This window comes from Gymnogyps californianus, chromosome Z, assembly GCF_018139145.2.
Source record: "Gymnogyps californianus isolate 813 chromosome Z, ASM1813914v2, whole genome shotgun sequence".
Lineage (NCBI taxonomy): Eukaryota > Metazoa > Chordata > Aves > Accipitriformes > Cathartidae > Gymnogyps > Gymnogyps californianus.
Window position 1 is genome coordinate 10,493,448 of NC_059500.1, and position 26,732 is coordinate 10,520,179.

The 26,732-nt window shown below is 45.2% G+C and overlaps 2 protein-coding genes across 2 annotated transcripts; one reads left to right on the forward strand and one right to left on the reverse strand.

The window, feature by feature from the left end:
* Positions 1-2,014: 2,014 nt before the first annotated feature.
* On the reverse strand, positions 2,015-19,118 carry HSDL2 (hydroxysteroid dehydrogenase like 2). The gene is given in 12 exon segments (XM_050912766.1): positions 2,015-2,397; positions 2,848-2,928; positions 2,931-2,975; positions 3,557-3,754; positions 5,059-5,130; positions 5,636-5,830; positions 9,250-9,348; positions 10,902-11,005; positions 13,487-13,601; positions 13,728-13,826; positions 14,264-14,427; positions 19,102-19,118. Coding segments are annotated over 12 exon segments (1,302 nt in total). The 3' UTR covers positions 2,015-2,284.
* Positions 19,117-25,022, forward strand: LOC127027222 (hydroxysteroid dehydrogenase-like protein 2). Its single transcript, XM_050912811.1, has 4 exons — positions 19,117-19,304; positions 23,420-23,658; positions 24,240-24,368; positions 24,819-25,022. The coding sequence occupies exons 1-4, from the start codon at positions 19,117-19,119 to the stop codon at positions 24,929-24,931; spliced, it is 669 nt and encodes a 222-aa protein (XP_050768768.1). The 3' UTR covers positions 24,932-25,022.
* Positions 25,023-26,732: the final 1,710 nt, after the last annotated feature.

The window sequence follows — 26,732 nt, forward strand, 5'->3', positions numbered from 1 at the left end:
CCGGGGGCTCCGTGGTGTAGCTGTCCCCGGGTTTCTGCAGGGGCACCGCCAGACCAGCGGCACTCTGGTGTGCTGACTGCTCCCTCTGCTGGCACCGGGCAGCGGGATCGTTCCCAGCTCGATTCAAAATGGGGAAAAACACACAAGCGGAGGAGCTGAAACTGTACTGAAGAGGTGGGAGAGAAGACATCGAAACAGAGCCCTTGGGCACATGAGGCATGAGCTTACATTTCCTTCGCAGCATGATGAGCCATCAGTCCTGTTCATTATCACCAGCAGCATGCGGATAGTGTCTGTGTTTTACACAGGTCTCAGAGCTGTTTTCTTCATTTATCAATTGGAGCTGTCACCCACAGAACCTGTAGCTTTCTCTCCAGTTACTTGCAGTAGCAGAACAGTCACAGTTTGTTTAGTCATTTCATTTTTATGGGCCTCAAAAGCTGTGAACTGAGCAGCAGATTAAAAAGCAACACATTTCTGCCCTCATGTAAAAATCCTCTGCAGAATGCAAATACCTGCAGCAATTCCTCCATTGCAGCACCTGTTGCAGGTCTCGTCCTAACAGTGCACAGCAGACCGACATGTTTTTCAGCCACGTCTGTTTACAGCAGAAACTCCAGGAATGGCATAATATGAACGTTTGTAATGCAAGGATCAAATATTCCTAATACTCAGCATCACCAGGTCCCACAGTACCCATCCCGTGGTACAGCCACTGCCCCACTGATCCTAAGGACTCTGAGGGGAGGGCAGTGGGATACCTACTCACATGCTCATGATGCTTCCTGCAGGATGCACACTCATCCTGGGTCAAGTACCATAGTGTAAACACATTTAATGGAAAAACAGAGGTCCAAGTTTTCTGTTTTCCTTTTTCTTGCTAATGAATTGTTTGTCCTGTTGGGTGTGAATCCATAACCGCTTACACCAATCAAAGTGTGGGATGTGGTAGTTCCTGCCCTTCTCTCCCTGGCATGAGCAATTATTCATACAACCGCATCAGTGGTCAGGCGCAGCCCTGATCTGGCTGCCAGCAGCAACCAGTATCCCCCAGGGCAGCATGGTGAGCTCTCGCTCTTCCATCATGCAAACAACACTACTGATGTACTAGAGAGAGAAGAAACACAGTGGCCAGTTGGAGACAGGTTGCGCTGCTCTGGATCCACCTCCAACAAAAGCACTTTTCTTCTAAAGATGACACCTTTCTCTAGGATTACACAGGCATCACAGTCCATCACCAACTGACATTCACGACTACCAACCATTTTGTGCAAGAGCCGTATTACTGACTACACAAGAAACACACACACCATTAACTATAGACACAGGGAAGGAAGCAAATAAGTACATTCTGCTTTCCGGTGCCAGGACATAGTTAATACTGAGTTGGATGCTGCACACCTTTCCCCTCCACCCCTGCAATCCTGAAAAACAAAATGCTTTGGCAGCGTAGTTGCACAGAAGGGAAAACTGCAAAGGCAGGGGGTTGATGATGAAATAGGTATGAAATCAAACAACCTTGCTCCACATACCCAAGTTCTTTGATCTGCTTCAGTTCTTGTAGTGTTACAGGACAGTGGCTGGAAATGTACTTTGAATATGTATGTTCACTTGAAAAACATTTTCTAGTACCTGTAGGTTTCAAAAGATGTTTCTTATTTTAAGGTGGCTCCCTAAAGAAAGTTTATGTGACCATATTTTGCACACAAGCACATGCATTGTGTTTTCCAATAGCTTGGGATCATCAGCCTTTTTAATAACATCTGATAGACATGGTCAGTTCCTACAAGGTTTGTGAAACCAGTACAGGAGAGAAAAATGCTGTTTATCTCCCAGTCAGAGGAAAAGTTAATGCTGAGTTCAACTCTGACAGTACACTGGAAACATGTTGTGCATCCCCTAATCCTGGGATCAGAACTCGCATCTCATGAGATATCAGGTAATTAAAAGACAAGATAACATTATAAGAAATAAAGTTCTATTAGATCTACATCTCGCAGTAACAGAGGGCAGTTTACAATCAGAGGAAAAAGTGAAAATGAAAAAATTATCCTTGAAACACAAGAATTTTGGGACATCATTTTTCTTTTAATCATTATAGCAAGTTATTGAGAAAAATGTGTTTGTTGTTGGGCATTACAATCAGACTGAGTTGTGTCTTCTCTAACAATTACAAATTTTATTGATACTAGTCCCGCATAAAAGAAAAATGAGGACTGGTATTTTAAAACAGCATTGCAGTTATATATGAAAGGCCACTGTTCTGCTAGTAAAGGATTTCCCCTCACAGTTTAGAATTAAGCTGTGTCAGCATCTTCTCGAGCTTTATTGCTAGCGCCATGTTACCTTTAATCCTTAATTTTCCTGACATGAAGGCCAGGGTTGGCTTTAGTTTACCTAAAAAGAAGACACAGAACCATCAGAAAACAAAAAGGAACTGGAGACAGCCTGCGCACAGGAAAATGTCATGCCACTAGAGCGAGACCTAGCAGCTATACTGCTACCAATTTCTGCTGTAGAAGCAGTGCACGTTTAAGAAACACAGATGAGAGATGTGCAGAACAGAAGTCCAACAGATTGACCGGATTCTTTCTAAAGCTACACTCGCTGCTAAACTTTCAGTACTGGGTTCATAAAAGCAGTACAAGCTTTTGTGCTCTTCCGTTCACAGAACAGAAGAGTTCAGAAAAATCCGAGGCGTTCTGCACTTTCACTTGAGCCACAAAAAGCTGAAAGCTCCTCCAGCGCAGGATCACAAAGCGAGGAGGCCGTCTATTCGCCCATCAACAGAAGGTTTTCTAGGCACCGGTACCTGCGTCCACCCTGGCAAATGCCTTCGTCACTCACCTGTGAACATCTTCACAAAGTCGGCACTCGACATGCTCATAACCACATCAGCCGTCACAGGAGGCTTCCCGAAACCAGCGCTCCACCCTCGGTTTTCAGGTCAATGTACCAAGTGCCTCCTTCGTCACCTGAACAGACAGTGAAAAGAGGTGACAAGGCAGCAGAGAGTGCTGTGCCCTCCCTATTCCTCCCTGTCGCACGGCCGCAGCCGTGTCCGTTCGGAGCAGTTACATGATACGACATACGCTGGCGGTGCTCTGCAAGAAGTCAACCGCTTGCCCCACGTTCCGCGTGCAGGCAAAGCCAGCCTCTGGCAGACGCCCCGCAGCACCACGTATGGGGCACACGGGCAGAAGAGCCCGAAGGCAGCACTTTGCTGGCAGAGCTGGTGGCAGCTGGCGCTTTTAACCCCACCCTGCGAGCACCCCCGTCTGTCGTCGTGCTAACCCTGTGCCGTGCCGTCTGTCGTCGTGCTAACCCTGTGCCGTGGGGCCGGCACGGTGACAAAGCCTGCCCGCACATGCCAGCAGTGGCAGCGGCTTCCTGCGCGTGCTGAAGTTGGTCCTGAGAAGGAGCATCACGCAGAACAGAACAAAAGGTGGTCTGCTTCCGATCAGCTTGAAAAGGTGAGTGTTTCTGTTTGGAAACACCGGGCGCTCCTTTTGCTACCAGCGTGAGCACGTGAAGGTTTTACAAGTGATGGTCTTACCAGATAATTCAAACTGAAAGACACCCTGAGTAGTTCTCACATACTCTTCGCTCATTGACCCCTGAATAATTCTGAATGTTTCTGCAACGGGACTCAGTGGCTTGGCTGGAGCCGAGTCTGTGTTGACCTTAGCTCCATCTGGTCCTTCATGCTGGGATCCGCTTAATTTCTTCTCCTCTTTGAAAGCCTGGGAAGCACCTACAAGGAAGAGATGAGTTTTCTCTTTCAAACGCAAAACACTTTAAAACTGCACGTAGAAACACGCCTGGAGAACTCCCTTTGAAAAGGTTTAAGCTTCACAGTAGGCAAAATGAGTATTTCCCCATTTCAGCATTAATACTGATAAAGGGTGGTTTTTGCACCTGGGAATCTAAACAGGTGTAGAGCACTAAAGGTAATTCAGCAATCTGTTTCACTTCCTAATAGGTCAAAGGGAAAGTGAAAATAAAACCACAGCAGAATTCTAGTTCTGACTGTTCACAGTTCATTACCAAGGCTTACGCAGCACATTGTTTTCTAATGCAACGTACACGCTCCTGACAGCACTCACAAAAAACAAATCAGTGTCTTTAGTAAACAACACCTTTCCCTCAAAACACTTCTGTCTTGCCTACCTTGCTAAGCACGTGGATATCTTCATTGCTTCTTCTGCAAAGGCTTCTAAGCTGTAAATCAATTCACTGCTTTAATCAGCATTTTACTGTACTGCAGCGAACGTGTACATTTAACAATCAAGGACAGAATTTGCAATTTACAAGGCTGACCAAGTTGAACAGCCCCGAAAAAATGTTGTAGAGAGTCTCTTGGGTGTCTTCAGTATCAAAAAACAGTTCGGACTATTCTGTGAGTCCCTGCCACATAACCGGCATTTTGAGGCCCAGGGAAGTAACACCATCCGTCCCTGCAGAACAGTCCTAGCGCGATTGCTCCAATGGTATTGTCATGGGAAAGGGGCTCTGTTCAAACTTGGCCTCCTCTGCCCTCCTCTTATCCCGATTTTGGCACTCCTCTGAAACCTGTGCAGCATTCTCAGTTGCCCTCCTACTCGACGATGCTTGTCTAAAACAAGATTTCTCCATTTCATCTAAGAGATATTTAAATTGTGTAAACTGTGCAAGTTTCATCTAAGAAGCAATGTAGGCTCTATGTCATGTTCTTTGGTATAAATTTAGCAAGGCAAACGAGACACTCCTGCAAAATGTGCTGTTTGCCATTTAATTTCTTTTTCCAGCAATATTTACCTGAGACCTTCATACTACCACAATTCAGATGGTTAAAAAAGGATTCTTCAAAATAAGGTGCTGATTTTATACCATGAAAGTCATTTCCCTAGCTTTAAATACAGAGTCACTTTCATAAATCGTACCCTCCAAATGAGAAAAGGAGTTTTGCCAAATAAATTGAGTGGAGTCCAAGCTCTTGGGAGAAAAAAAAAACCCAACTTGAAATAGCATTCATTATTGTCAGAAGTGATCAACTTGTACACACAGTGCTTTCCCTACCGTATCTTTCTTGTTTCATGGCTGTCATGTCAGTTTCAAGATCCAAGAAGAAGTCAGGCATCAGGGGGTGACCTAAAAGGCAGGAAAAATGTAATAGTAAGTCCAGGTAAAGTTGGACAGCATGAACAGCAATCCATTTTGGATGAAACTACAGCCAAATTTGTAAGTAAATAAACTACAATTTGAAGGAAAGACATAGCATGAAATAACGTTTAGAGTTTGGTTCATTTAAAATCTGACCTAGAAGCCTCTTAAAGTTGCAGTGAAAAACATCTGAAGTAAGGGGGAGCGGGGAGGGGGAAATCTATCTCACTAGCTGGTTAATAGTAATATATACATCTACAGTGCAGATACATTTTCTTTTCATTTAATTATTTTTTTAATTTAATAGGCACTTGATGATTAGAATCTCAGTGGACTCGTATGTGCTTTCCAGGAAAGCATGTTCCAAAAGCTGAGGTAAAGCAACTTTTTACAGACTAATTTAAGAGCCCCTAGAAACAAAACTATATTAATATTCTGCATATGGCTTTCCCTCCTTCCAGAACTTACTTCTCATCTTAAAGATCTGTTTTACCTGGTGCAATTGCATAGACATCAAAATCCTTAACTCCTTCTTCTCTCAGCAGAACTTCATCAATAATGAAGTTTCCAGTGAAACTTTTTGGTTTCGTTAAAATGCAATACGCAGCATCTGCAAGGATGTCCGTTTTCCTGCACTGTTTTTCTATTCCAGATCCTCCCAGCATATCCATAGCAGCTGTATGTATGGCTATAAAGTTTGGAGGGTAAGAAAAGAAAGCTTTAACACCGATGACACGAAATTCCCATTTCTCTGGCAAGTACACAAACTTTGTTTTCCTTTCACGCAAAAGGAAATTGTAGGAAGACAAAGCTATGAACTACTACCAACCAACAAATAATTCTCTACAAGCACCAGTAAAAAAAGAAAACTATTAAAGGAACCAAAAAGTGGAATAATGGGCAAGACTTTTTATGACATTCACATCCCTCTATCCCTTTATCAGCGCTCCCCATGGATTTCCTCCAGGTTATTCAGGACATGAAAAACTAACAGGACAACTATTTTTCTCAAAGTGAATGATATATCAGTCATTAAGAGGTATTTCCTGTAGTGATTATCACATTGAAATTCTTGGTGCTTATTTTTAGCCTTGTAATAACTCCCATGAGATACCAAAGTGTCTCTCCTAAGTTAATGAGAAACCAAATAGCAAAAACTCAAGTAACTTGTTCAGTATTCCACAGAAAGGCTGTGTTAGACCCAAGAATAAAATCCAGATCTCCTAAGCTTCTGGTTGTTTTATTAACCAATTCTACTAACTTCTGCACCATTCCGTTAGTCTTCTTTATGCTTCCCCCAAAGGAGCTACTAACACTGGGGCATGTTCCAATCTAAGTCTGTAATTTGCTCTTCCAAGCGGAGGTATCCATTTCATTTTTCTTTCATCCTGTTCCACAGAGAGGCTGTTTGGTTGTAGCTTTTGGCATTTGCTGTGTTACTGTTTTCCCCTCATACAGTTCTGCTTCATGACATTTTCCCATCTGCTGTTTAAGACTCAACGCTCTGCCCTCAAGTTTTGAGACAGATTCGCAAATCCTCTCCTACACCTGGGGCTGGCAGATCCTGGAGGTGGAAGGATAAACCTGATTTTAAATCACTTTTGTCCTCTTTTCAGTGTTTCCATTCCACACAAAGTAACGGCAGCTTTGATGCAGAAATGATTCCAACATCCCTTAAAAAGCAAAGAATAAGTACTGTGCAGGACACATCTATCTGAGCTGGATCATCCACATTCCAAAGTAGGAACTGGGAGAAAGGACTGCAGTCTTCAATGCTGGCCAGGGAGAACCTGTCAAAGTGTTTTCTAGAAAATTGCAGGAGTGGGTAGATGGCCTCATTGACTCCCTTATTTTACTATTCTGTGGTAAGGATTGGCCCCTAGGTTTCATTTACCTTTGACTAATCTCAGCTTCTTTTTTTCAAATCAACTGAACTGCTATAAATACGTACCTAAATAAAAAGGTGGTGAATAAATAGAGATGCTGTTGTCATTTGTAAACTGAATCTTCCTGCACTTCCAAGCCTCATGTTCTGTAGGTTCCTGAGGGGAACAGATATTAGCTGCACTCTATAACAGGTGCCAGCTTCTGCAGTGTTATCCTCTTACTTATTTTAGCAGGTACAAATATCTTACCAAGAACACAGTGGCACTCTAATGCACGAGAGAAAGATACTACTTTCTTTGCTTTGGGTTTCTGCCCCAATAAGAATGTCACATTCTGTAGAAGTTTAATTAATACCATCACAGACATCCTTTAATACCAGACCGTATCTGGGACACTGGTACTATTACTGACACTTGGAGTGCTACAGCATATGCAAACACTGGAAAGAAATAATGTATTCAACTATGCAACGTAAGACTTAATGTAAGTTAGACATCCCTCTGCAGAATTTCTCATCATGAGCAGGTGGACAAATTCTCCTAGGTTCTGTTTTCTCTTGCCATGAAAAACAGGAGGCTGAATTATTCAGATGGGTGGGGGAAAACACCTACATTGCAAAATAAACACCTAGTATAACCAGCTGGTCTCTGCAGGAAGAATTCTTCAGCTTTCAACAGTATGTTGGGATACATAAAACCACCAACTCATTTCCACAATAGCAGTGGATGTTTTCTCCAGTGTATCCAGAATCATAGAGAGAAGATGCTGAAGAACCAGAAAGCTGTGGAGGGTGCACATAACGTGCCTATGCAGTGTGTAAATATGTGCATTTACAAGACACAGGTAATCTTGTAACACCTTTTGCGTGAGAAAATAAGTCAAATTAGTAACGTTGTCTGCAGCTTGATACCACATCTCTCTGTCTGAATGAGATACTCTGGATTAATTCCTTCACTGTCCCTAACTCTCCTATACAATTTACATTCAAAAAGTCAATCCCTTACCAAAATATTTCTATGGATAAAACTCACAGTGTGAGCAGAATTATGAAGCATCCATTTACTGGGAGAATTTAGGATGCAAGCATCCAGACCAATGAAGAAGGACCAGGTCTGTCAGACATACTAACCCAAGTGTTCAACTGAGTATCACCTAGAGTATTTAAGCAAAGAAACTCAGCTGATTTTGTCTGAAGTAATTAAGTTTTGGTCATATTCCCCACTTTAGAAGAAGCAAATGAGAGAGTTCTAGTTCACACTAGAAGTTAAAAGGGGCGTGCAACTCCTAACAGGAAAACGTTGAAAATTGTCTGGGTACAAACACTTCTTACGCTGCAGCACTAGCCCCAGAAGAGGATCTTGCTTCTTATTTTTATTTCGTCTTCCTTCTTCCCTCCCTCCACTAGTTAAGGGAATAAACGCTGCTGTTGTAATGCTTCATAACACAATGACTGGGCTCGCACCATTAAAGGGCAGGATTACCCTCTGTCTTTACTGATTTTAACATAAGTATCATATCTGCACATAGATGTGTTTGGGGTATTTGGCCAACAGCTGACCAGACCTCGAACAGCAGCCCTGATCCTCACTGACCCACAGACAACAAACTGAAGTTAATACGATGTGGGAGCATCAAGTTGTTTTTCTTCCAGAGAGCTTTTTAATTTCCTGTGACTTGCAAGCAGATGGTTCTGTGAACAACCATTTGCTGGCCCACTGCACCAAAACTTCTAGGAACAGGGGGTTTTTTAATTATTTCTGCATTTACAGAGGTATATATCTTGTCAGTTCCATCTACGCTCTGGCAATTTAGCTAGCAAGGAATTCTAAATAGTACTACATACACAGATGTTTAATACCTACTAATGAAAGCATGCTAATACTTTTGTGATTCTGTCCAAACCAAAACTTTGGGTGCATGAGAAAGAGCACAGACAAGCCAAATACTACACAGCTGCTTCAGCCAACTGAAAGGGTTGAATGGCTTGCAAACTAGCTGAAGATGAGTGTGGATCAAAGTGGCAATGGTCTAGTGAGAAGCAGGAATGAAAACCAGCACCCATGCAGGATGAACAAAGAATATGGAAAAGAACTGCTCGGTCTTCTGAGTCAATTCCAGAAGAAGTTTTAAAAATATTCGAAGTCAAATAAAACAAGTTGTAGAAGACAAAATACAGGAAGTCATTATTTTAGTACCATTAAAAAAAATTTTAAAAATCACCTGTTTTAGGCCATAAAGCATTGACAGCAACTTCTCCTCTAAATTCTTCTGCCATTCCCAAGACACACATGGACATCCCATATTTAGAAATGGTATAAGCTAAGACAAGAAGTATAAAAAAAGATAAAAATTTACACTCTTATCAACAGAACTTTAATTACAAAGGAAAGAGAAAACAAATAATTTGTTCATAAGGAAAACTAAGATTTTGGGGACAAAACAGTATCCTCCTAGAGTCAAAATCTCTCCCTTCTCCCCACCACCCCCAGCAGATACAAACTGTAGTCTGCCATCTTTTCACTACAAATAAAATGAGAGCTACACATGTTTTGATAAAAACAATGACTGAAGCCTAGCTATATGGTGGTTTTGTTGTGCTTTTTATACACAGCATACTGACAAGAGTGCTCAATTTTTTCAAGAGGCCTAAGGCATAGTAGCTAACGATCAAACTAGTATTCTACAAAAAACAAAAAAAAAGGAGGGGGGGAAGGAAATTCTAAATCCTTTTCATCTATCTATTTTGAGAAGGGAAACTTTTGGGGGGTGTCCTGGTTTCATCTGGGATAGAGTTAATTTTCTTTTTAGTAGCTGGTACAGTGCTGGGTTTTTGGATTTAGTGTGAGAATACCATTGATGACACACTGATTTTTTAGTTGTTGCTAAGTAGCGCTTATCTTAAGCCAAGGCCTTTTCAGTTTCCCATGCTCTGCCAGCAAGCAGGTGTGCAAGAAGCTGGGAGGGAGCACAGCCGGGGCAGCTGACCCCAACTAGCCAAAGGGGTATTCCATACCATGGAACGTCATGCCCAGTATATAAACAGGGGGGAGTTGGCCGGGAGGGGCGGATCATTGCTCTGGCATCGGTCAGTGGGTGGTGAGCAATTGCATTGTGCATCACTTGTCTTTTCTTGGGTGTTACTTCTTTTTTTGTTGTTATATTCCTTTTCATTACAATTATTATTATTATATTATTATTAGTTAGTCGTGTATTTTATTTTACTTCAGTTATTAAACTGCTCTTATCTCAACCCATGAGTTTTACTTTTTTCTTCCTCCTCCCCACTCCACTGGGAGGGGGAAGCTGCTGCATGGTGCTTAGTTGCTGGCTGGGGTTAAACCACGACAGGGGGAAAGAACTGGGACTTGCTGGAGGAGTTTAACACGACAAGTGTCCAAAATTGAAAGGCTGGGGTTTTTTTTACAGTTTTAAAATGAGCAACGTTAACCTCAAGACAAAATGGGGTCCCTTTCCCACCTCAAAATTAATTTCCATTTTAAAAGACAACACTGAGCTTTATCTCTACTAAATCAAATGTGAAGCTGAATCAGTAAGAAAATAGACTTTGGGTTTCAATCTCTATTTGGAATAGAAAATATTTTGTGAAGAATTCCCATGAAAAAGCACACACTCTTATCCTGAAAACATTCTTGATAACATAAAGGATGTATTAGGCCGTGAAACCTCCACTACGTTTTCCCACAAAACAATTTATTTTAGGTTAGTACAAAACACTCTGGGAAACCTTTAGTGTCAGTCTGTATATAGCGCTAAAGATACAAGATCTGGCATTCTGGGCTGGCACTCCTGCCCATTTCACCAGGTATTTATGTGGTTCTCAATAACAACAAAAGGCTCCAAATGCTACTCACCACAATGATTTTTGAACCACATGGGATTCAGATTCATAGGTGGGCTGAGGTTCAGGATGTGAGGGTTCCTACTCTTCCGTAAGTGGGGAAGGCATGTTTTAGACCTGAAAGACAGATCCAGACAAATCAGTCACCTCTTATTTTATGGAACACCTATAATTACAGTAAAAACCATACTAGTAGACCAGTATTTTCACTTTCATGGAAGTCCAACACTAAGCTGAGACCCTGCCCTTGTATCAATTATTTAACTGATATAAAGAACAACAAAAAAAATCTGTCCTAGCTCACTTATCTCAGGCCTAGTATTCATTCCTGCTAACTGGACCACATTCTCCAAACAGTGGAGCAGCATCTACTAAAGCTGATATTCCAGATGCTCAGAAGCCATAATCTCCTTGTAGTAGTTCTGGTAGGGGCAACAAAAACACTATGATGCAACAAGCGAAATTAACAGTGCAGAGCATCATTTAGTCATAAATATATTCTCTTCTGATCCCATACCCATTTCTTCTTTAAAACCATGTTAAAGAAATAATACTGTATAGCGAAAGGCTACTGCAAATATTCCGAGCAAAACTGAAAACCTCTGCTGACTGGAAGAGTCACTATTTCATTCAACTTAGAATTTGCACGTATCTGTAAATCGTAACTTCTACTTTACAGAAACCGTCATTTGACTTCACTTCTAGCACTAGGGTACCTGTTTGCATTTGATCTCTGCTGGAGAATTTTTAATCAAGGTTCACAGGGAGAACAGCACCGCAATGGACTACACTACTGACCTACTATTCACACATTTCAACAGGACCCACGCATACTGTCAGCCCCAGAAGGAACATCTTCAACTGCAAAATCATTAAAGTAGTAACGTATATCATTTACCACCTGCTGAAATGTCCTGGGGTCTCAACTCTTTTCAGTGGCAGTGTGCAAAGTTCACTAACAGATGTCTCAATTTCTTAATGCACAGGAACGAAGAATATATCAACAGGTATACTCTGTAAGATGGGACATCCTCCCTACCTCCTCCACACAGACAAAAAATCCACACCATTTTTGTTTTTAGCTATTGTAACTTGCTGAACGTTAAATTGAAAACAGATCTCTACAAATTACGAACAGAAGGAACACAGAAAGCAATTGGAAGAAAAGGCTGAAATGCTTGACTAGGTCTTCCCAATTGACAGTTATAAAAGCAATGACAAAGACCATTTGTAACTTCCCTTGAGAGGCATTAATCTTTCATATACTCTTCCATTCGCAGGAACACAGAACCTGCTTTTTAATCTTTTTAAGGCAGAGCAGCACCCAAAGGAAAGATGATTTTAAGAATTCTCCATTAATTTGGAATAGCTAGATGTACCATCAAGAAAGTGACTGTCACTGTTGGGTGGTGAGGGGGAAACGGAGCTTGCCACTGGCAATACAGTGGAACCCATTCAGAGGTTTAGCAAGCGATATCCACAGAGCGTTTTCTGGAATGCCAAGCTCCAAAAACAATTTTCCTTTCGGAGCGCAGAACCGCTTACTCTTACAGTCTTTCAGAGTAGACATCACAGGGTGGAAGCACAGAAATACCACTCTGCAAGCAGAGTCTGTCTTTCTTCCACCCTCCTCCTTTCTCCATGCTATCTACATGCTGTGCACGTGCCTCTCTAATTCAGAAAGCTGCTATTCATGTGTGTTTTTACACTGTTCTAATGCCAAATCCCTTCACTGATTCTTAGCAAGAGAACATTAAGGAATATAATCACAATATCTGATAACCAGATTCATCTGCACAAAGGAGAATGACAGACACTATTCTAGATAAAACTTTGACACAAAAGCTCCTGATCACATCAAGCAACAACTGAATTTAGAGAATCTGCATCACCCTAAGGGCTTTTTTTTTTTTAAACACAACCCTGTCAAAATCAAAGTTTTCATTTTAAAACAGAGCAACTTTAAATGACATCCTGTAAATCTGAAGATGATCCCACCTACTGAATCCATTTCCAAAAAGTGAGCAAAATAAGGACCACAGGAATTGTGAAATCAAATTTTGGTATGTTAATTTAAATAAATGATAGAATTGATAAGCTGAAAGTAGGCGGAGAACACTTTAGATCATTAAGTTACATCTTTAACATTTCTGTTTTAACTATGGTAAGTTATATAATGTCTAAAGATGAGAAAGCAGCTTATGAGAAGGAAGCTGACAAACAAGATGTTGCACTTGATGTATGCAGAGAGTTAGTCATTTTGCTTGAAATGAAAGAGCAGGCAACATTTAGCAAAGCCAAGCTGGACCTCTGTTTGAAATAAACTAGCATCTGCTTCCTTCCTGCATGGAGGGGCTTAACTTGGAACACTTAATGACTACAATAATAAGGTTTCTGTTTACTCCAACTTGCAATTAATTCTTGCAAATACTAATTTCAAATCAGCTGGCCAATAACTGAGCAATTTCCTGTGAGCACATGTAGAGCAGCTGCACTCCAACTCCAGGGCGGCAAGACAGCGACACAATTTCTCAGAAAAACTGAGGTAACATCATATATTTTGTTACAATTACTTTGCTTCCTTCTCTCAGCACTTACGTAAGGTAGGTTCCTCGTACATTGACATCCATCATAAGATTGACCTTCTTTGTTTCTGTTTCCAACGTGCCAGTCAAAGAGATGGCGCTTGCATTGTTCACCAAAATATCAATCCCTGGTTTTAAAATAAGCCATTTCACATTAGCATTTAAAGACAAAAAGCATGAGTAAGGCAGGCTGTTCTTTTCTCTTTTTGTTTGAACAATCTGCCTGTTAATGTCTCCCCCACACCTTAGCATACCTCCAAAAGTCTTCACAGCTTTCTCCACAGCATTAACAATTTGCTGTTCTTCCCTCACATTAACGACGCATGGCAAAGCCTTTCCTCCAGCCGCTTCAACTGCACAATTAAAAAAATCAAACATTTAAAAATCTGCTCTCAGATGGAACAAATAGCATGAACCTACTGAGAATCTCTCACTCAATGACATGCTTCAAGAAGGCATTGAAAATGGCGCTCTCAAACTGCAACCTTTTTACATGTTGTGTAAAGAACAGGGAAGCCAAAACCAAATCTTAACACTGAGAATGTGTATGCTACACACATACATCTCAATTAACATAGCATTTTCACATCCATACACATACATCTTCATTACAGTAATATTTTGATACCTCCCAGCATTCCTGGGAGGCAAGAAAAGCACTAAGCTTATTTTATTAAAGGTGAATCGGAGCTAAGAGAGTTTACACAGTTTTCCACTCAGATATGACAATTAAACTAGGGCATTCACCCAGCCCAGCACCTGAAGCCCACCCTCATTTATTACAACTTACTCTCTGCTGCAGCAGTGTAGATAGTCCCTGGAAGAGTAGGATGGGGCTCAGCTGTCTTGGCAGCTATTACAATGTTTGCACCATCCTTGGCAGCTTTCAGAGCAATGGCTTTGCCAATGCCCCGGCTTGCGCCCGTGATGAAAAGAGTGCATCCTGCTAGTTTCCTAAAGGTGAAGAGGGAAGTGGAGGGTAAAGAAGAGGGAGAACAAAGCAAAACCGGTAAATCACTGACTTTTGGCACTCCTTAAGGGCAAAAGTAATTAACACAGTCTTCCAACCAGACAAATGCCTTCATCATTTTACTAAGAAAGCAGCCCCTAAATACAGAAGAAATGGCTACAGCTACAACAAATTACAGTACCACCGAAGGTAAGACCACTCTCCAAGTCTGCAAATGCTATAAAGCAAGAAGGTTAGACAGGTCACCCAATCACATTTCTCTCTTTTTGTAAAATGATCCAACACAGTGTTTACAACAGAGCTGCTATGTTCTCCAACAATGGAAAAGGAGTAAGTTGTAAAGACGAAATGCCACTTTCTAATGAGACAACACACCCACACAGCTCTCTCTAATTTACTAGTCACAGTCCTCTAAACACAAACAACTGCTGCCTCAATAAAGTTCAAGTCCAGAACCACAATGCCAATGCAGGGTGCCACATGCAAGTGCCAAAAACCTGATTTTCAGAAATGGCAATTCTTTCTTTTAAAGGTTTTACACTAAACTCAACCATTTCCCAGTACCTACATTTAATCCAATGGGTCCCCCCCCAAATGAGTCCAATCAAAACCTCTGGAGAAACCAGCAAGTCTTAGAGTGTCATAAAGATGTCTGGCTTACACAAACAATGTCACTGAATTTTTGAAAAGCAAAAGATCAACTCCAGTTTAAAGCATATTTGACAATAAAGCTTCTTAGACCACAGGTTTTTCAGGTTTTCCATATGAACGAATGTGCGTTTCAGTGTTCTGCATAAAGCTTGTGTTGCTTTCCGTAACTCTGTGGAAAAAACCCAAGAAGTCCAAGTTTTCAATCCCAGTTAGAGAATGCATATAAACTATGTGCTACAGCAACTTTGCTTTTCACTCACATCAGAAATGTTATACACCAGCCACCAAGCTTGCATTAGTTTTCCTTTGCATTAGTTTTCCTTTTAGTCTGCGCCAGACTTGACTTCGTACTGTTTGTCCAGGTGTGTTTTTTCCCTCCAATTTGAGAGCATCCCTCTCTTAAACACTCTCTAGGAGGGTGTTTGCTTTCAGGAGGCAGAAAACTGGGATGGGGCAGGGACGGGGAGGGATCTTCCCCTGCAGTGGCAGGGTTAGACATCTGCGGGGTCCCAGGAAGGCAATGAAGCCCTGCAGGTGCCATTTCAAACAGCTTTCCTCTGCAAAATTGGGTCCTAGAGAGGCACAGGAAGAAAAATCTCAAAACAGCACAGCAAATCACAAAAAACTGCTGCTGAGAGTCAAGTCACACGCACAGTGAGGAAAGTTCATCTCTGGAATACACTAGTCAGTCTGTAAAATTCAGTCAAATAAGGCCAGAATCTGGCTTCTACCTTCAACCAACCGATATGAGGTCGGCAGACTCCGCCTCAGTCAGGGAAGAGGTAAACGGGGTCCAGCGAGAGGCAGCTCTGAAGAAGGAAGCTGAGGAAAGCTGGTGGGGCTTTAAGCCCCTCCGGGGGCAAGAGTGGTCCATTCAGGAAGACAGTCAGGTGTACCAGGAGACCGGCATGGCTATGCAGGGAACTCATGACTCAGCTCCCATGTACAAAGGCATCATACAGGGAGCAGAAGCAAGGGCAGGCCACAAAGGAGGAATTAGAAATATCACCCAGGCATATCAGGGTGCTGTCAGGAAAACCAAAGTTCACCTGCAGCTGAGGCTTGTGAAGGACGTCAAGGGCACAGGGGCTTCTGCTCCTACGCTGGTAGTAAAAGCAGGCCCTTTGCTCAATGGGGTGGGTGAAAGCAAGGCTTTCAACGTCATCTCTCACAGTATTTTTGCATCCAGTTTAAGATATTATGGTCTGGATGGGTGCACAACCTGATGGATAAAAAACTAGTTGGTTGGTCAGGCTCAGAGGGTAGTGGTTAATAAGTCATACTCTGCCCAGAGACGGGTAACAAGTCAGGTACACCTCTACTCCTGGACCAGTCCTGTTTAACATCTTTATCAACAACCTGAAAGAGGTGACAAAATGCGCCGGGGGTGGACAACAACCAGTTCACAAGCTTGACGGCAGGGCTGCTATCCAGAGGGTCCCTGACAGGCTAGATGAACAGGAGCCTCCTGAAGTTCAACAAGGACAGATGCAGTCCTGCACCTGGGAAGAAGAGAGTCCCTGCAATGACACGGGCTGGGGACTGAATGGCCAGGGAGCGCTCTCCTGAAAAGGCCTTGGGGGACTTGGCAGAGAGCAAGCTGAGCATGAGCCAGCAGTGAGCCTGCCAACAGGCCAGCAGCATCCTGGGCTACACCACCACGATAACCAGAAGATCGAGGGAAGGGATTATTCCCCTCTATTTGGCACTCATAAGACCACACATCCTGTGATGAGTTTTGGGTCCCTCAATACAAGGTATGTGTTGACAAACGGAAGCAAGTTCCACGAAGGGAGACAGAGATGGCTGGAGACTCAGCACTTGTGTGAGAGGGACAGTTAAGGGTGGAGAACGGCTTTGGGGGGACCTAGCAGCAGCCCCCCCAATACCTATGCAGTGATTGATGAGATGGAGCCAAGCATACATGTTGTGGTGCAGCGCAGGAGAATGGGAGACAACAGGCCGTTTCAAACTGAAAGAAGAAAGGTTCGAACTGGAGAGGTTCAGACTGTCCTCCCCATGATGACAGTCAGGCAACAGAGCAGGAGACTGAGCTGTTCCCAGCCTTGGAGGTTTTCAAGACCCAAATGGACAAAGCCCTGAGCAACTCTGTCTGATCTCCCAACTGACCTGGCTTTCAGCAAGAGGTTGGACTGGAGACCTCTCAAGGTCCCTTCCAACCTGAATTATCCGATGATCCAATCTGGAAGAGCCCAGCCGTAGACTCAATTCCTTTCCCCAAATTATTATTCTATGCAAAATGTCAGGGAACATATTCTATTCATTCCAGTTACACTCTCTCAGTTTTCCCCTCCAACCTTTCCTACACTGGCCATCACCCTCTTGTCTTCTTTTTTCTCAGGACAACTGCATCTCCAGCCTACATAAACCTCCTTTTTTCTCCCTAGGCTTACAATCACCACTGACTACATTCACTCTCTGGAGGTCCCTTCCTTCAATTCTAGCTCCACAATCTCCAAGTCTGTCCCTACAGCCCACAGAAATAGTGTTTACCAAAATAAGCAAAGACCTACTAACAGGAAAAATTCATTTTCACTTCATCCCCTCTGAAACATTGAGCTGACTTGATACCATCTCTCACACTTTTTTTTTAAACATTCTTGCTTCTTCCTTTACTTATCGTGTCTCACTCAAGAAGTTTCATTTATCCTCTACAAGTTGGTGTGACAGCACCCACAAAGCCAGAGGGACCAACCTCTTAAAATACTTATTCAGTGTCCCCAAAAGAACTGCCCAGAATTTAGAGCATTTCACTCTGCAAAGCAAGCTGAGAAGCTTGCAAGACTTAGGATGTATTTCTTAATTCACTTAGCAGTCCAATAGTTTACAAATTTTTAAAGCATGTGCTCATCTAAAATGGCTTATGACCTGTATTGCTTCCATCGCAGCTGAATTCTGGTAATAAGACAGAGAATGTCAAATTCACCTCTGTGCCATGCAGTCTCAGGGATCTTGAAAAAAATAAGACAGGTTCCTTTCTTACCAGGCACGACTGCTAATACAAAAACCTGCAGGTCACATCAGGGACACTTTTTACAGCCTGCTTACACATATATTAGGAATTTAATGAATAATCCTGTTTATAACATACAGGGACAAATAATACCAACTTATCTTCTCGGATGTTAGCAGTGCTGGCTCTGAAGAAAGGCAGAAAATGCCTCTAAGTTAAGATCCTATAAGGGAAGAAAATGTGATTGCCAGGTCAGAAGGTACTGGCTTGGAATGAGAGAGAGAGAGAGAAAAACAGTTTAATATATATAAAATTACAGATGCACTACCCAATTTAGATGACAGTCCTCCCGTAACTATTTCCATTGCAAAACGCTCTGCTCAAGGACACTGACTAACGATCCTCACGGAGATTTCCAGGACCTCTGCGAGTGCCCACCTGCCCCCTTATCTCCTGGGCTTGCTTCCAGCCTCTCCGCCGTGGGGAACCTGCCCGACCCGCACCGCCGACGTTACCGCACGTCGCGCAAGCACAGCCAGGCGGCCCCGCGGCCGGCGTCACCCGAGGGCCGAGCGAAGCCCGCTCGCAACCCGGCTGCGGCGAGCAGGGCGGCGGGGACGGCGGGCTGAGCCCTGTGCGGCAGGACAGCGCTACGCCTAACTGGGAAAGCCCGCCATTACGGGAGCGTTCGTCTCCTCCCGTAAAATAATTCACTTTCAGATGCTTATAAGCGCTGTCCTGCGTAACCCGTTCGGAGGGGAAAGCGAACCAGCGCCGAGGTGAGTGTCCAGCAAACCACCCCGGCACCACGACGGCCGCCGGCCGAAGCCCACCTCGCCCCCCGCCCCGAGAGGCCGTCGGTGGCTGAACACCCACGGCTTTTACCTCAGCCTCGCCCCCAGCCCCCTCGGCTCCGCCCGCCGCTGCCGCCGCCTGAGGAGCGGGAAGCGGCGGCCTGCGGCGAGCGGAGGGGGGGGGAATGTCTGCGCCGGCTTGGGGCGCGGAAGGAGAGGGGAGGGCTGGGGCGCCTTACCCCGTGTTGGGCAGCATGGCGGCGCGGATACGGGCCGCCCCGGGGCGGGGAGCAGGCCCGGGAGGGCCGCTGGGGCCGCCCCGCTTCGCGCAGCCGCCGCGGCGGCGAGGGGCGGAGCTGTCGGGCGAAGGTGAAGGGCGGCGGCGGCGGCGCTGCCGCCAGTGGCGTCCTGGCCCGGCCGGCGTGTGTGAGGAGCGGCGGTGGTCGGGGCCGGCGTGCGGCTGCCGGCGAGGCGGGGGTTGAGCCGCGGCCCCCGGGGCACTGCACGCCGCGGGAGGCGGCCCCGTGTGTGCAGGCGGGGATGGCCGGGGAGGAGGCCGCCCGGCTGTGTGAGTGAGGCTGTGAGGAGAGCAGGGGTGGCCTGGTCGGGGGACATAAGCCAGCCTGAGATCAGATAGGGGCCTACACGGAATGAAAAGAGTGGAGTCGAGTGGTTTCCAGCATCCTTGGGTTCTCTGCTAGATGTGCAAAATTCTGCTTTGAACTGAACTCTCTTCCCAGTCCTGCTCGAAACACTGGAGCCTTTGCCTCCATCTCACCTTCTGCCTCCCCAGTTCATCAGAATGCCTGCGGCAGGATCGTCTGTCTTCTGCTCGCCCAACCATACCTGTCCCCTCCTTCACCTCCTCCCCTCGTCCCTCTCTTACTCCACAGTAACTCCGAGGTCGGCCCTTGCCTCCAAATCCTGCACCGCCGCATCCGCACGGAACTCTTCCCACATCACCTCCTCCTCCCTCTGTGCCTGATGGAGGCTCTGACCTCCTCCTGCCCTTGCTGTGCTGCCTGCCTGTTGCTACGGTTGGCAGATCTTCTGCCAGCTGCCACCTTTGGCTTGTCTTTCCCCCTTCAGCTTTCACGCAGAGATCCTGCGCAGCATCCTGAGAGGGACTCGGGTTTCACACTGAGCTGATGCCAGAAGGGGAAATCACCCGGTGGGTCTGAACCCACTGTAAGAATGGGGACGGACGGTTTTACCGACTCAAACAGAAATCCAACTAAGGCATAAGCAGATGCGCTAGTCCTTGTGTGTTGATGTAATGATAGTTGTTGTTTCCCTGTCGCTGCAGCTCGCATTGTCACAGAGCTGCAGGCTCCTGTAGCAACGATGGGTGACCGAGCCAAAGGGGCCGAGGGCTGCCTGAACACTTTGCAACTGGAACGTCTTTCATGCCGTTTGCTCTCCTGAGGTTGGCATCCCGCACAGATGGAAGCAAAACCGCTTTGCTGAGATCTTTTTCAGGCACGACTCTCCTTCAGCCTCTCTCCAGCTGCTTGGCCCCAGTAAGGAGGAAGGCAGGGCTTGACTGCGACAGCTCCGTGCCAGGATCGTAAGCCTCATGCCTGCAATGAGCTCCATGTAAGTGAGCCGTCACGCCTGTGGGGAGAGCTGCTGGTTTCAGCCATGCAGAGAAGTACCTGCAGGAGAAGCCCCTAGGCATCACGTTCAGCCTTCTTCCCCTCAAGTGTTGTTTTCTCTCCAGTATTTCATCGGGGAAGTGGAGCGATGGGGCTTTTTCCTACACCAGGAGGGTCAGTTGACCTCCTGGGAGGTTTTTTAGGGTGAGAAGCAGAGAACATTTGAAAATGCACTACAGAACCTGGAAGGCTTGCGCGCTGGGCATCGGCAGTTTTGCTGGTGCCTGTGCATTAGCCCCACAGCTCACCCCCCTCGCGCTAGGTGACGAGCAGCAGGGGAGCACAGGTTTACCACGGGCTGAGCACCCCTGTGTCTGCACCCACGGTCCTGCGGTGGGGGAGGCACCCCCCCAAACTGCCCTTCCCTCCGACGGTGCAGCATTCACCCTGGAGCAGAGCTAGCCCCTGAGCCCCACAGCTGCTCACAGGAGAACATGGTACGACCTTCCCTTTCGAAAACTACTTCTTTAACTTTGCGGGGTCAGGTATTTTGCCCATCAGCCTTTTAATTTATGCAACCGCTGCTGTGGCATTGCAGCAACACCTTCCTGGCTGCCACTGCTCCCTCTGCCATTGCGGACCGCTGTCTCTGCTAGTGCCCTGCTTTGCCAACTGTTTCTCATTGCCCAGCCTTCACCCGTGGCTGACCTCAGTTCAGCTGAGGAAGGTGATGAGGAAAACGCAGTCATTCAGAAGGAGGTAGCAAGAATGGTCCTAGTGAGTGATGTCAGCTGGGCCCTGAGTGTCCTCAAGACAGTGAGAAGATCTTTCAGGCCAGCGATCAGCTCTGAAAACACCATGTCTCCTCCAGCTGACAATCCCAACAAACTTGCTTCTGCCCTTCCAGCCTCCTGTGTATTTGAGTGGCATTTGGCATTTTACCATCGCTCATGTCTTAAGCACTGTTTTTAACGAATATATCTCAAAATGAATATAGAAATAGGTAGAAACATCCAATTTTTCAGGTGGAAAGTGAGGCAAGCAGAGGAAAACCACTTGTCCAAGATTACCCAGCACACAAGGGCGTAGATCACTGATATTCCTGTCCCATGGCCTGTATGGTATAATTTCCTCCATCTGTTCACTGCTAACAGATGTGCACTCTAATGAACAGTGCTGTTATTTCAACATATTAAGACAGAATTTTTAGCAGAAGAATCATTATATTTAAAATATTCCCCTCAAACACACTACTATTTGATTGGAATATTAAATAACATTTGGAAACCTAACAACAAAGCTTAAGAACATTCCTTGGTACACTGCTACTAGAAGAGATTCCTGAATTTGGCTGAAACTTTAAGAATTTATTAGAAATAAATAAAGAGGGTGGAGGAGAGGTGTGCAGAGGGGAGTTGAGGTGGGTTTCTCTAAGTGTTTATTTGTTTTTATTTCTTCATAACAAAATCATTGCATATTTCTATTAAATTATAATAAATCAAATTGATTGAAATTCCCCAACTCAAAACTAGTTTTTTTGTTGCCCAGAACAATGTGTGTATTACTACATACCGGCTAATGACACGGTTTCTCATCTTCAAATGTTTTTCATTGCAACTTTAAAAGGCTTCTAGTTTTGATGGTAGCAGTGAAGACAGAAAGATGTGTTAGGGAAAGCACTGTGTGTACAAGTTGATCACTTCTGACAATAATGAATGCCCTCTCTATTTCAAGTTGGTTGTTTTTTTTTCCTCCCAAGAACTTGGACTCCACTCAAGCTATTTGGCAAAACCCCATTTCTCATTTGGAGGGTACGATTTATGGAAGTGGCTGTGGACCCTCTGTACTTAAAGCTAGGGAAAGAATGTTACCTTCTGCAGGACTTTGAAACTTCATGGTTTAAAGTCAGTGCCTTATTTTGAAGAATCCTTTTTTATACTGAACATCACAGGTAAATATTGCTGGAAAAAGAAATTAAATGGCAAACAGCACATTTTGCAGGACTGTCATATGATCTGTCTTGATAAATTTATACAAAAATCAGTCTCTGTTGCTTCTTCGATGAAACTTGCATGATTTACAATCTCTTAGATGAAATGGAGAAATCTTTTTTTAGACAAGCATCGTGTTTACTTTTTCAGAATTGTAGTGTGTCAAGTAGGAGGGCAACTGAGAATGCTGCACAGGTTTCAGAGGAGTGCCAAAATCGGGATAAGAGGAGGGCAGAGGAGGCCAAGTTTGAACAGAGCCCCTTTCCCATGACAATACCATTGGAGCAATCGCGCTAGGACTGTTCTGCAGGGACGGATGGTGTTACTTCCCTGGGCCTCAAAATGCCGGTTATGTGGCAGGGACTCACAGAATAGTCCGAACTGTTTTTTGATACTGAAGACACCCAAGAGACTCTCTACAACATTTTTCGGGGCTGTTCAACTTGGTCAGCCTTGTAAATTGCAAATTCTGTCCTTGATTGTTAAATGTACACGTTCGCTGCAGTACAGTAAAATGCTGATTAAAGCAGTGAATTGATTTACAGCTTAGAAGCCTTTGCAGAAGAAGCAATGAAGATATCCACGTGCTTAGCAAGGTAGGCAAGACAGAAGTGTTTTGAGGGAAAGGTGTTGTTTACTAAAGACACTGATTTGTTTTTTGTGAGTGCTGTCAGGAGCGTGTACGTTGCATTAGAAAACAATGTGCTGCGTAAGCCTTGGTAATGAACTGTGAACAGTCAGAACTAGAATTCTGCTGTGGTTTTATTTTCACTTTCCCTTTGACCTATTAGGAAGTGAAACAGATTGCTGAATTACCTTTAGTGCTCTACACCTGTTTAGATTCCCAGGTGCAAAAACCACCCTTTATCAGTATTAATGCTGAAATGGGGAAATACTCATTTTGCCTACTGTGAAGCTTAAACCTTTTCAAAGGGAGTTCTCCAGGCGTGTTTCTACGTGCAGTTTTAAAGTGTTTTGCGTTTGAAAGAGAAAACTCATCTCTTCCTTGTAGGTGCTTCCCAGGCTTTCAAAGAGGAGAAGAAATTAAGCGGATCCCAGCATGAAGGACCAGATGGAGCTAAGGTCAACACAGACTCGGCTCCAGCCAAGCCACTGAGTCCCGTTGCAGAAACATTCAGAATTATTCAGGGGTCAATGAGCGAAGAGTATGTGAGAACTACTCAGGGTGTCTTTCAGTTTGAATTATCTGGTAAGACCATCACTTGTAAAACCTTCACGTGCTCACGCTGGTAGCAAAAGGAGCGCCCGGTGTTTCCAAACAGAAACACTCACCTTTTCAAGCTGATCGGAAGCAGACCACCTTTTGTTCTGTTCTGCGTGATGCTCCTTCTCAGGACCAACTTCAGCACGCGCAGGAAGCCGCTGCCACTGCTGGCATGTGCGGGCAGGCTTTGTCACCGTGCCGGCCCCACGGCACAGGGTTAGCACGACGACAGACGGCACGGCACAGGGTTAGCACGACGACAGACGGGGGTGCTCGCAGGGTGGGGTTAAAAGCGCCAGCTGCCACCAGCTCTGCCAGCAAAGTGCTGCCTTCGGGCTCTTCTGCCCGTGTGCCCCATACGTGGTGCTGCGGGGCGTCTGCCAGAGGCTGGCTTTGCCTGCACGCGGAACGTGGGGCAAGCGGTTGACTTCTTGCAGAGCACCGCCAGCGTATGTCGTATCATGTAACTGCTCCGAACGGACACGGCTGCGGCCGTGCGACAGGGAGGAATAGGGAGGGCACAGCACTCTCTGCTGCCTTGTCACCTCTTTTCACTGTCTGTTCAGGTGACGAAGGAGGCACTTGGTACATTGACCTGAAAACCGAGGGTGGGAGCGCTGGTTTCGGGAAGCCTCCTGTGACGGCTGATGTGGTTATGAGCATGTCGAGTGCCGACTTTGTGAAGATGTTCACAGGTGAGTGACGAAGGCATTTGCCAGGGTGGACGCAGGTACCGGTGCCTAGAAACCTTCTGTTGATGGGCGAATAGACGGCCTCCTCGCTTTGTGATCCTGCGCTGGAGGAGCTTTCAGCTTTTTGTGGCTCAAGTGAAAGTGCAGAACGCCTCGGATTTTTCTGAACTCTTCTGTTCTGTGAACGGGAAGAGCACAAAAGCTTGTACTGCTTTTATGAACCCAGTACTGAAAGTTTAGCAGCGAGTGTAGCTTTAGAAAGAATCCGGTCAATCTGTTGGACTTCTGTTCTGCACATCTCTCATCTGTGTTTCTTAAACGTGCACTGCTTCTACAGCAGAAATTGGTAGCAGTATAGCTGCTAGGTCTCGCTCTAGTGGCATGACATTTTCCTGTGCGCAGGCTGTCTCCAGTTCCTTTTTGTTTTCTGATGGTTCTGTGTCTTCTTTTTAGGTAAACTAAAGCCAACCCTGGCCTTCATGTCAGGAAAATTAAGGATTAAAGGTTACATGGCGCTAGCAATAAAGCTCGAGAAGATGCTGACACAGCTTAATTCTAAACTGTGAGGGGAAATCCTTTACTAGCAGAACAGTGGCCTTTCATATATAACTGCAGTGCTGTTTTAAAATACCAGTCCTCATTTTTCTGTGATAGAATATAATAAGTATGGATAAAATGTGAGATTTTTAGAGGAGTAATAACTCCACCTGATTAATACAAGAAGGTGTTTGTGATTAAATGAATTCCTTCTTGAGAATACACATATTACGTTGCACGTGTTTTCTTTACTTCTGCTCCTCTGGATCAATGCAGGACAGCTGAAGTGAGTTTTTTCCCACATAGTTGCTTGCACACATGTCCCAGAAGAAAGGTGTGGGGAGCAAATGTCACCCTGCAGATCTGTTTCTGTGATAGAAGTGCCATGCAGAGATTCCTGACCTGGCTTAGAAGTGGAAGCAACATGGCCAGTTCAGCAGGGCCGTAATTACCCCTGGTAAATGAACATCTCGTTAATTTTATTTTTGCTTTCCCGAGTTTATGACCTACGCTAGTTCTCATACCTCTGTATCGCACTGAGTTAGGCTGCACAGACATACCGAGTGCAAAGGTACATATGCACACACACACACTCTCCCCTGCCCCGGACTGCCACAGACAGGGTGCTGCCTTCCACAGCACCTTCATGTAGCATTACAAGGATTAACCTACATCACTGCAGCTAGCCACTTCCCATTCCTTCCCTTTGGCTGGTAAAGATGGAAGCTCGCTACTAAAAGCACGCATGCCCCCACTTTGTAAGTGGACAAGTGCACACATGGTTTGCAACCTTGTGTGACAGCATCTGCAAAGCCAGAGGGACCAACCTCTTAAAATGTTTGTTCAGTGTCCCCAAAAGAACTGCCCAGAATTTAGAGCATTTCACTCTGCAAAGCAAGCTGAGAAGCTTGGAAGACTTAGGATTTATTTCTTAATTCACTTAGCAGTCCAATAGTTTACAAGTTTCTAAAGCATGTGCTCATCTAAAATGGCTTATGACCTGTATTGTGAAGGTTGCATCTTTATTGCTTCCATCACAGCTGAATTTTGGTAACAAGACAGAAAATGTCAAATTCACCTCTGTGCCCTGCAGTCTCAGGGATCTCGAGAAAAATGAAGCTAAATTCCTTTCTCACCAGGCACGAGGGGCCGGGTGCAGAGGGAGCAGGGGAGGAGGTGGCTTACCTCATGTTGGGCAGCATGGCAGCGCAGGTAAGGGCTGCCCCAGCGGGATGGGGCAGCAGCGTTGGGCTGTTTGACTGTTCCCAGTCCAGCACGCACACTGCGCTGCGCTCAGCAGCACACTTGTCCCTGCCAGGCAGCAAGCTGTGCTCAGCTGAGCCACCAGCACGGCTGTCAGCCTGGGGCTCCCCACGACATCCGCGTGCCCACTGTGCCGCCCTAACTGCCTTCCCCTGCCTGTGCTGCCAGTCCCAGGGGGCCCTGCCCAAAGGTTTCAGTCTCCACTGGGCAGTGTCTGCTTCCCACCCCCATCCTGGTGTCTGGGTTGGTAACCGCTCTGTCCCTGGCTGCTGACCTGCTGACTCCAGAGCAGTGTCAGTCTGCACAGTCCTGCAGGCTGAAGGACAGCAGGAGCACTGGCATGTACCGGGACATGGAACCAAAGGCTGCGTGTGGAATAGGAGGGCAAGAAGATCCAGCACTGGAAACCAGAGTCCTCTGCAGGAGACCAAATGTCTGAACTGATGGTGCAATAATACACGCATACTGCTGCCTGCTGCAATACAATAAAGTGCATATGCTCTGCCTCTCTACGAAGCAGAAACCCCTGCAGCAAAAAAAAAAAAGGCAAATAATGCTTCAGGACTG

Excerpts from the sequence above, each read along its gene's own strand:
- LOC127027222 (XM_050912811.1), top strand. The coding sequence starts at position 19,117 with ATGGCGGCGCGGATACGGGCCGCCCCGGGGCGGGGAGCAGGCCCGGGA. Across the intron at positions 23,659-24,239 it reads CTTTCAGTTTGAATTATCTG|GTGACGAAGGAGGCACTTGG; the intron begins GTAAGACCATCA and ends CTGTCTGTTCAG. Across the intron at positions 24,369-24,818 it reads CTTTGTGAAGATGTTCACAG|GTAAACTAAAGCCAACCCTG; the intron begins GTGAGTGACGAA and ends TCTTCTTTTTAG.